Genomic DNA, 10,781 nt, shown 5'->3' on the forward strand with positions numbered 1-10,781 from the left:
CACGTTTTTGGTCCATCAAGGCCAAGATTTATTAAAAGCCAAAACAGTAAAAACGGAAGGTGGGTTCAGGGTATTTGTAGACTTCAGGATATTTTGCATTCGACAGTTCTTTAAAAGAAGATTCAACATCACCCCAAAGCTAAAACTCTGCCATGTCACAAGAACATACCATTATAATAAAAGGGAAGGGAAAAATCAGTTTGATTTATTCAGGGACAAAGCCTGTATCAAAATAAACCAGCCAAGATATCCCCCTTTTCCTTAAAGTCCTGTTTACAATTCCAAAGGCTGATATTGTACTGAGGAAGGGACTTAAGATAGTGGTATACTGGGTCTGTTTCATTTTGGAGGTTTGTAATACATAACCTCTGCAAAGTATATCTTGTTTACAAGACAGGATAAGCTCAGCTACAGAGCACACAAGCTTTAACAATATCCAACAAAAGCCCCCCCACCCCCCTATGATCAACACTTCTACCAAAGGTTTGCTCTAAGGCTGTTTCTGTATTAGGTTTCAAATTACCTGCTCACTGCTATGGAACAGAAGCAGAAGAGCTTAACACAGGTTTGTGTATACAAATCTCTAAAGTACCTTTGTGGACACTTTTCAGCCCAAATGTCAGTGGGATAATGTTGGAAGTTCAGGATTATATGCCCATGACTGTTACAGCTGTCCGTTTGGGATAACTGACATCATAAAATGCATCAGTCTGTGTGCCTGCAGTTCACAGAGCACAGTCACAATCACTCCATACTCTCAGGGTCTGCCTGGGCCATGTATGCGTCCAGCTCAGCATCCAGGTGGCCTTTTGTCTTGGACATGTAGGCATCCAGCTGATTGTCCAGCTGCTCCCTTGTCACAGTGGGGCGGCCTGTTCCTCTGCCTCTGCCCCGACCACGGCTCCGTCCAAGAAAACTCCCTCGACCCCGCAGACCTCCACGCCCTGAAAGGCAAGTTCACCATCACTTAAGCTGAGCACAAAGAAAAATTAAACATGGTTGGATGTTGTGGTTTTTTTGAGTGGCTATTTTGTTTTATCACTCTGTTGTATGGTAGTTTTTTTCAGCTGTGATTGGTGAAGGAAAGACCTTGAACATGAAAAACACAGCCCCCACAGTGAAAAATGGTGGTTGGAGCACAATGTTGTGGGAAGTTTTTCTGCTTCAGGGACAGGGAACCTTGTATGAGTGCCCAGGGCCGTGAATAAAGAACATTATGTTGACTCGCAGCAACACAAGGACCCAAAGCACACCCCCACATTGCTCCAAAAGCTTTTGAAGGACACCAAAATCAAGGTCCTGGAGTGGCTCTCAAGCCCAGATCTCAATCCTAGAGAATATATGGTGGGAGCTCAAGATAAAAGTCCATGCAAAAATTGCACCATTGATTAACTGTCAGAATTGTTAGCATTTTTTCCTTGTCATTTTTGTTCCCCCTGTTTCAGATCAGTGCATCAGTAAAATACTTAAGATAATGGATCTTTTTTCCCTATATTTTTGGAAGTTATTATATGGTACTGCTGATTTTCTTTGAAAATCTAAGGATTTTACTCAATTTCTTAAAGGGGTTAATTTTTTACCTTAACTGTAACTCATCAGCAGGGTAAAAAAAAAAGCAAAACAAAACAATGGTTAAATTTTCCAGTTCTTCACCTCGGGCTCCAGGTGCTCCACGTCCTACTGCTCGGCCAACCAGAACAGCTCCTCTCCCAGTGGCTCCGCCCCTCTGGCGCATGCCTCGGCGGAGCCCCATGCGCCCGGCTGCCCCTCTGCCCTTCAGCTGGCCCACGCCTGCAAACAAAGCACGGCTAAAGTTCAAACAAATGACCTCCAGGTGAAGGGGTTAGGGAGGTGACAACGGTCTGAAGTTTTCAATACACACAGAAATAACAAAATATGTAAAAACAACCAAGAAGTCACGCAGCGTAACTAGGCCTAGATAGCAAGTTTCTTGTCCTGTATGTGGTCGGGGGGGGGGGGGCTGTTTTACAAAGTAAATGAACATGGAACCAGCACTGAGAAATCACTTAAAGAGCACGTTTCCCCATCAGTGTGTTGCCATTTAACCTTTGTGGCCAGAGATCACAGTGGAACAGCAGTAAAAACCCAGCTGGTACCCCCTTTCCAACACATGGCACATCTCAGGATAGGCATCCACAGGTTGGTCAGCACAGCTGCGCTATAACTGCCCTTAACATGGAGGAGGGATGCCATAAAACAATGGACTGGACCAATAAAAATGGTCCAAATATTTGGGGGTGGGCTTAAGGTTCCAAGACAACTGCAGAGAGCAGCAGTGAGATTGCAAAACTCTCCTCCATGGAACCAAGAGTAACAATTGCTGGCCATCGCCACAACCAGAAAAAGCAGCCAATTTCATTCTCTGGCATTTAGCTGACTTACAATTCTGACTGAGTACAACTTGAGTAATTGAGGGTTAAGGGTCTTGCTCAGGGACCAAACAGTGGCAACTTGGCAGTGGTGTGACTTGAACTGGCAACCATCTGATTACTAGTCAAGTACCTTAACCACTGAGCTACCACTGCCCATTAAATGTTACTAACTTGAAAAAATTCTGAGTTAGTAAAATTTCCAAAGAAAAACATCCTGTAGCCAAGTGCCAATACAAACACCATGAAACTGATAACTCGCACTATAGTGCTGAGATAATTGTTCTAAAAAACAACTTTATCTCAAATTGTAATGACACTCAAGACTGTGACCCTTAAAGTGGCAGTACACTGTGACCTTGTAACCCAGCACAGCTTTTACCCTCAGATAAATAACATTTTTGCACTACTCTCACTTCCAATGTGCCTGAAAACAGCAATAAAGATAACACACTTGATACAGCTACCACAAATAAATATTTGACTTGAGGTATAAAAACATAGCACAGCTATACGAATAGCACCAGTACATGTCTGTAAAACATGAGACAGCATTACTGATCAGACCTGATCTGAATCAGACTTGGAGCTGCCCACCTCTGAGTGCCATCGCTCCTCTCATGGTGCCACCTCTTCCTCTCCCCCTCAGGCTCCGTGCAGCTCCACGTAGTCCTCCTACAGCGAAGCCACGCCCTCCTGCACCCCCCCGCATCAATGGCCCAATGGGCCGACCCAGTCTGGCCTGAATGTTGCTCTTCCCAAGCCGTTGCTTCAGGCTCTGATGACAGGAAATACCAAGTTAGCTAAAAGTGTAATTATAACCTGTGCAGAAGCTACAAGGCATTGTACACAGATTTACTTTTTTTAATTCCACTAAAATATATGAATCAAAGATTAACACAACAAACAAATGAATCTGGATTAATTTGTACCCCACCACCTCTGCCCCTTAGCAAGCAAGGCACTTAATCAGTTTGCGCTGGCATTCATTTGGAGTAACGAATCATTCAACTCATGTGTTTTAATATTCAGCCCAAGTCTAGATTCACAAACAGGGTCTGCGCCCTGGGTCTCCCCTTCCTCACCTGTTTGTGCTGCAGGGCTGCCTGCACAGAGGGCCTATTCTCCATCTGCTGGGCGAGGCGGCGGTTGCGAGCACTGGCCATGTGCTGCTGCTGCACAGTGGCCCGGATGCTAACGGCCGTCGGCTGCTTGTTCTTCATCATGTTTGTGAAGCTTGCGGAACAGAACCCGAGGAGCAAGGAGGAGGGAAGAAGAGAAAGAAAGAGAGAGAGAGAGGGAGAAGGGGTGGGAGAGGAGGAAAAGAGGGAGAAGGGGATAACGAGGAAAGGATGTTTGGAAATCAAATTCACACGCCATGGACGCAGCCACAGTGAAACCTGCAGCAACTCAGTGAACGCCATTTTTTTGCTCTCTTGTACTCTCTCTCTGTAAAGTCAGGAGACACCCCAACATTTCAGCGGTTTAAGCAGAACTAAACAAAAACATCAAAGAGTAGAGAAAAGCAGAAGACAGAGCTGATGGTAAAGAGGAGAAACCAAATGAAAAAAGAGATTGTTTTCAGAACAAGTGCCACTTACAGACCCCCATCACCCAGGTGTGGCATCATCAGGCTCGGCTCACACAGGGGAAGGTAGCCCAGGACTAGAGGGGTGTCTGGCAACCCAGCCACTTACAACCCAGACCGTGACCAAGTGCACTGTTCCTGTGTGACGCTCACAAGATGGAGGGGGAAGGGTATGGAGGGGGAGACTGGTCACGTCCAGGCTTGGACTGGGTGCCTTCTTTGGAAGAGCAAGAAAAGACCGACTGACAGGAAGAGGAGGAAAAAGGTGCATCTAAGCGAGAGAGTTTGGGTGAGAGGGCAAGAAACATGGATGATGGTGTGCTTGGATATGCCCACTATCCACTGTCTTAATCTCATCTCTTCGTTCCCATATTTGGAGAGGTTCTTCTGCAGTGCATTCAAGTGCAGGTCGCTTACCTTTTACCACCATTACCAACATTCTCACCTCAGGGTGTGCACTGCTTACACAAGAGGACCAGCGAGACCCAACGGTTCTGTGTCCTGTTATTAGCGGTCACCTTCCACAAAACCAGTACTACATGAGCGTATCACTGATGCCGTGTTGAGTGAGCAGCACACACACTCGGTGCGCATTATAGCGTCCCATGTCTGGCCTGGTCTCTGCCCCTCATTGACCTCCACAGAACACGGCTTTCTGCTTCATGCCTTAAGTATCTCTGCATGTTTGCTCCCCCTGGGCTCGAGATAATGCTGTCAGGATGCGTGGATCCTCACCGCTCATTCAGGGACACCTTGGTGGTGCTTTTCAGCACGACTTTTTGAGTAGAGGGGGAACTCATTTTTCTTCAGACTTGCTGCCTTGTTCCTGTCGTAGGACATTTTACGGTTAGAAAGAACTAATTTGGCCATAATAGAGAAAACGATTAACAAAAACAAAGGCTGACAAAAAAAACCTTAATTTGTCAAAACATCACTTAAGGCAGTCGAACAGCTAGTTAGCCGCTGTATCTAGCTAGTTATTGACATAGAGGGGGCTTTAGACATGGCTAGGTATCGTTAGGTTAGCTAAATGGCTTGCAAGGTACCTAACTAGCATAGATAGATTTTCTCAACTAGCTATCTAGCTAATGTATTAGCTATCTAAATTACTTGGCTAAATAGCTATGGTATAGCTAATTTTCGGTTAATGTTTACAGAAACGCATTAAATTATATCATTACATATACCCGTACAACTAACTAGCTACTAGGATAGCCCTTTATCAATGGAAACTGCTTCGTCGTGGGCTACCTCGTTAGCTAACCTATATGCCCATAAACGACTTTGACAATCTAGTTAGCGTTAGCTAATTTAGCTAGGTTAGCTACACAGCAAATAACGTTACCGGACGTAATTGGCATGTCAGTAACGCTACTTGGCTAAACGTTATAGCCTATTTGTCATGTCACAGTGCGGCTGAACACATTTAGCTACTTACTTTGATCGATTAGTTGTCGATTAATGGTGTTAAGCGCAGATCTGATGTGAACGTTACACGCTCGTGTTTGCTAGCTCGCTAACGGACTCAACGGTTCGATCTACTCATCCGCGATTAAGCTAATTTATTGAAATCGGCTTCATGTAGCCCCTCTTTTTTGTCATATATCAGAAAACTATCAAACAAAACAGATTATATTCGACGGAAACCTGGCGATTCCTGTATACGCAAAGCTGCTGCTGCAACAGTCGCTCTGCTCGTTCATCACAAAATGGGGCTAATGGACGAGCGCGAGGGGGGAAATGGCGGCACTGCTGATGACGAAGGTCCCGCGTGTCCACGTCGCACACCGCGAGAACTGCGAGGCGACCTTGCGGCAAGGGAGGCAAGATGGCGGCGCTAGCTGTCGTCGAGACGCCGTCGGGGAAGGACGCAATTGCAGAAGGTCTCTTGCAGCTGTTAAAACCAGCGGTTCAGCAGCTTGATCTACATGTGCATTCAGTGAGGTAAATAAATGCAGCTGTTTTGGCTTGCCTTAAACTCGCGTTTTTGAAATGGCAGCTACACTGACGAGCTAGCTAGCTAGCTAACATGTTAGCACATCTCAGTCCTCGTAACCTGCTCAAACACATTTAGGTAGCAACATGTTTTAGTAACATTTACTAGATATTGTTAAATAATGAACAACTATTTTTATTACAGTAACGTTATCTGATTAGCATAGCTACTTTGGATTTCTTTAGACTTTAAAATATGGCGAAAAATATTCACTTAAGACAACACAAGAGAACCAGGCTTGTTTACTCCTAGTATCAGGCACGACGTCTGTCTGATATGCCTGCAAATGTGAGCAAGCAGTTTGAGTGTAAAATACCTCCGTAACTAGGGGCTTGCTGTCTAACAAACTGTATGAAAAGCAGAATTCCTAAATATTAGTTCACTACTTTGCTATAGATTGTGCTTTGCTATTAATTCTATGTTAACGTTGCCGCCCACCTCATGTAATACCTGTCATCTCTTAACGAGGAACAATCCGTCCTGTATTTCTATACACGGCTATAAGCAGGAAGTGCGATCTACTTTTGTAAGTCGTTCTGGATAAGAGCGTCTGCTAAATGCCAAATATGTAAATGGTCTAGGTTACTTGTCATAAAGTAATAAACTATGCTGCGAAATATTTATAGGCATAGAACACCACTTTCTTTGACTTTTTCACTGTTTCATCATTCTCTTGTTTGGGCCCCTACCTATTTTATTATTTTATGTGTGTGTTTCATTAATTTCCCTGTCACACCATTCTTTCATAAACTGTTATTACTTTTATATAAACATCTTTGACTCATGATACATTGCTTGATGTTTAGTGATTTTATTTTATTTTTTTTTGCTTTGGTTAATGAAATGTATTTCTTATTTTGTTTGGCTGATGATTTTACACACCTATGAACAGCTGAAATGCATGCTAGTCTAAATTAATTATATATATATATATATATATATATATATATATATATATATATATATATATATATATATATATCAGGGCCATCACAAATTAATTGTTTTTGATGGGCTACAGAATAGTATATTCCTATTTATTCATATTGAAGGTGGCAACTGCAAATAGCTCAGAATTAAAATGAATGTACAGCCATGTGCGTGTAGGCTATAATGAGCAATCTATTTTACAACATTTACAATTACACCATGTAGTGGACTCTCTTGTCCAGAGTGACTTACAAAAGAATGTAGCTCAGATGAGCAAATTTTAAAACCAGAGTCATTTGATTTGATCATTGACCTTGATCTGGTGGAGTGGGGAGCATCATTGACCATGATTTGGTGGAATGGGGGGTCATTGACCTTGATCTGGTGGAGTGTGTGTGTGTGGGGGGGGGGGTCATTGACCCTGATCTGGTGGAGGGGAAAGCCACTGCGACCAGAGATCACTGCCTCGCTGCAGCCCATAATAGCTGTTCAGACAGTGAGTGTCTTCTGCCTTTCTGAAGTCTGCCATTGAGGACTTAGCTGTTGGATCGCTGTTAGCCTGGAACCTCAAACTAGTTTGCCATAGGTGACCCAGCTAGGAGTACAATACTCCAGGTGACTCAGGGTTTGTTGTCTCCAGGCAAAACAGCTTTAGGGTTCATCAGCTCTTGGAAGCCTCACTACTGCTGCAAGGTCACAGTCAGAGGGAGTGGCTGAGAAGGTGTTTCACTTTTATTAGCCTTTTAATGTCTGTATTTAATATAATCTCACTAACATGGTGTTGTATTCCTTTGCCCATCCACTGATTAGTCCTCCTGTGTGTTGTGTGAACCCAGCAACAAGGTAATGACAATGTTCTCTGATAGTTGGCTGTTCTCTGGAGAAAGACAGTGAATGTGGAAGCTAGAGTAACTGGATTTTCTTGAGGGATTTAGCAGCTTGAACTGTGATGTTTGGCTGAGGCTTTGGATATGTAAACATTTGGTCTTCTTCACTGAATACATCTACATAAGCCTGTTTTTGTTATTGTTTTTTAAGCATTTTATTTGCTGCTACTGTTGTTGTTTGAGTATGTTGTTTTAACTATGAGTATGAAGACTGGGCACTGAAAAATTGTTTAAAATTCTACTAGTAGACCATCTTCAAAGGTACTATATAAGTCTAACCTTCTTCTTCTTCTTCTTTCTTCTTCGCCCCCTCTTCCTCATCCTCTTCCACACAGAGAGAGTCAAGTGGAACTTAGAGAACATATTGACAACTTGGCAGCAGGTAACAGTGTGTATGGTGGTGCTTGCAAATAACAACTACCTGGCTAATAATAAAAGCTATTTGAATTATTTGTGATATAATTATTTGCTTTTTCTCTGCACACATTTCATTTCAGAGTTATGCAGAATTAATGAACACCAGAAGGTGGCCCTTGATTTAGATCCGTATGTTAAGAAACTGCTTAATGCAAGACGTAGAGTGGTTCTGGTCAACAACATACTGCAGAATGCTCAAGTAAGTTTTGTGTTGGTGTGTGCGTGTGTGCGTGCGTGCGTGCGTGTGTGTGTGTGTGTGTGTGTGTGTGTGTGTGTGCGTGCGTGCGAGAGAGAGTGAGTGAGAGTGAAGCAGATATGGTTTTATTTACCACCTACCTAATTATCAGGCGATTCATGAGCTAGAACAGGTGTAGTGGAGTCGCAAAAAGGAATAATTTGGAAAAGTGTAGTTTATTTGTAGTTCTTATTTTAATTATTGTGCTGTTATTTTCTCTTCTTCTCCTCTTCATCACAGGAGCGCTTACGGCGGTTGAACCATAATGTAGCTAAGGAGACTGCTCGCAGAAAAACTATGCTTGAAACATCCGGAGCGTTTTCCACTCGGCCTCCCAGCAAGCCGTGATGGTCTGAACTGAACATTGACCTGAATCATTACACTGAACCAAATCATATCACTGAACTGAAACGCTGGTACACTGTGCCAAGTGCCACACAGTGCTATTGTAACTGGTCAGAGCCATTATGTGGGCTATGCACAGCAACAGCTGATGTGGGGTACTGTTTATTAGATTATCTGCTCCTTTTTTAACAAATGGATGTTAAAAATGTAAAATCATGAGTAGGTAATATTTAAGAAAGCATGAACCTCAGCATTAATAAGCTTTAAGTATAAAAAAATGAAACGTGTTACTAGACTTCATAACTAACAATGTCCAAATAGATTGAAAACTTGGGCAAGCTGTGAAGAACAAAGGCAAGAAATATTACTAAATCATGGAAGGTTTCAGTGTGATTTCAGTTTGGAAAATGCTAATATATTGCTTTGTAAACATGGTTTGTTAATGCTGAAGTTCAGGGTTTGTTAATGTTAAGTAGTGCCATCAATAATAGGTGTTTTAGTTAAGTGTAATCTAACCTTAGTGTGAACTGTTGTCAAGTAATACTATGTCCACACTAATGGTTTTGGCATTGCTTTTGATGTGGACGTAGCATTAATTCTAATTCATATATGTGAAGAAAGACCAAAAGATCTGTAAAAAGACTTCAGTTCTGAAATAATTACATTGTTACTTTGGTTTTTTTAATATCATTTTGTCATTCTTTGTCTTTACGATTTAGGCTGCTTTCATATCAGATCATTTTAGTAGTGTTCCATGACCCTGATCCTTTCTAAAATGCCACTGAAATGCAAACATCCTATTTCCTACTGAAGAATTGGTCCATGGAATTCTAAACCAGCATTCCAGACATTTAAGACACAGTAGATTCAGTTTCATGGGAATGCTGTCAGCTGAAAAAAATTAAAAATCGCAGCTTGCACCTCACACACGTTCCCCAAGGCTAGTTGGTTTATGTGTGGTAAAATTCAAACATTCACACAAATGCTTAAGGGAACCTTAGTTCACATGTGCAAAATACATTTGAAATATATGTACCGTTATCTCTGACTTTATCTCTATCCTGTTCTCATGTCTGAGAAATATGTGTATTTAAAATGATTTAATTAAAAGCATTAAAATTACAGAGAAATAAAATACGTTTGTCACAGTTGGAACTGACCTGTGATCATCTTGTCTGTTTGCTCAGATTTTTACCTATGACACTTTGGCTTGTTCACGGCTTGTTAAGTTAGCTACAATTTCCACCTAATTAAATCAATATATTAAAGAACTTATAATAATCCTTTTTCTTTTTGGAAGGGGGATTTAGGGGTATACTGACATATACTGATGGAATTTTAAAATTAGCTTGTTTTAGGCTCAAGATGCCAAAAATTTTAAACCTAAGGTGGAATAAAATACCTCTAAACTATCTGAGCAGTCTCAGCAGTAGATTGTCGTATAATTGAATCAGCAGCAAAATGTTGGCTATGTGTCTCTCCTGTGTAAATAATGAATGTTTTGTAATTGAAGATGCAGAAAGCCTGTTTTAGATGACCCCATTTTAGCCTCAAAGGGTGTGGGTTAGAGACGGATTTTTGACCTGGTTAAAGGTCAAGAGAAGGAAGTCTCACATGGAGGGCTCCCTAAATGTGATTCAAATAATGACAGATGTATAACAGACAGCTGAGAGGAAATATCCAGGAAAACAGGCAAAGAGAGTTACTTGAGGGAATGTTTGATTCTGTTATGCCATATTAGGTCAGTAGTGTGGTAAAATAAAATATTAACATTGTATTGTGGCAGCCAGCGTGCCGTTCTGTTCAGGTTTGACAATAAGGTTTAGCTTGTATTTACTAGGAAATTTATTAACGTTTTCATAGTTGCTGATCCATTTTAAAAATAGACAAATCATTAGATATTAGTCCAACTGCACAACAGGAGTGAAGAAAATCTTTCCCCGTGAATAGAGTATATACGATTTAAAAATGATTATTCACTCAGAGCTAGAAC

General features: G+C 41.8%; 2 protein-coding genes across 3 annotated transcripts; one reads left to right on the forward strand and one right to left on the reverse strand.

Moving 5' to 3' along the window:
- Positions 1-4: 4 nt before the first annotated feature.
- Positions 5-5,708, reverse strand: chtopa (chromatin target of PRMT1a). 2 transcript variants are annotated; one of them, XM_027030573.3, is made up of 6 exons: positions 5,417-5,706; positions 4,714-4,804; positions 3,476-3,626; positions 2,988-3,168; positions 1,654-1,791; positions 5-944 (listed from the first exon to the last, which is right to left on the reverse strand). In XM_027030573.3, exons 2-6 carry the CDS (start codon positions 4,776-4,778, stop codon positions 745-747), a joined length of 735 nt encoding a protein of 244 aa, XP_026886374.1. In that variant the 5' UTR covers positions 4,779-4,804; positions 5,417-5,706; the 3' UTR covers positions 5-744. The 2 variants fall into 2 exon arrangements, with proteins under 2 accessions (XP_026886374.1, XP_081560971.1); XM_081704845.1 differs by having other exon boundaries at positions 3,476-4,804; positions 5,417-5,708.
- Positions 5,709-5,774: 66 nt separating this feature from the next.
- On the forward strand, positions 5,775-9,947 carry snapin (SNAP associated protein). The gene is made up of 4 exons (XM_027030575.3): positions 5,775-5,922; positions 8,127-8,173; positions 8,289-8,407; positions 8,684-9,947. Exons 1-4 carry the CDS (start codon positions 5,807-5,809, stop codon positions 8,789-8,791), a joined length of 390 nt encoding a protein of 129 aa, XP_026886376.2. The 5' UTR covers positions 5,775-5,806; the 3' UTR covers positions 8,792-9,947.
- The last annotated feature ends 834 nt before the right edge of the window (positions 9,948-10,781 follow it).

Source organism: Electrophorus electricus, chromosome 2 (genome assembly GCF_041902795.1).
Source record: "Electrophorus electricus isolate QZ-2024a chromosome 2, ASM4190279v1, whole genome shotgun sequence".
NCBI classification, from domain to species: Eukaryota; Metazoa; Chordata; class Actinopteri; order Gymnotiformes; family Gymnotidae; genus Electrophorus; species Electrophorus electricus.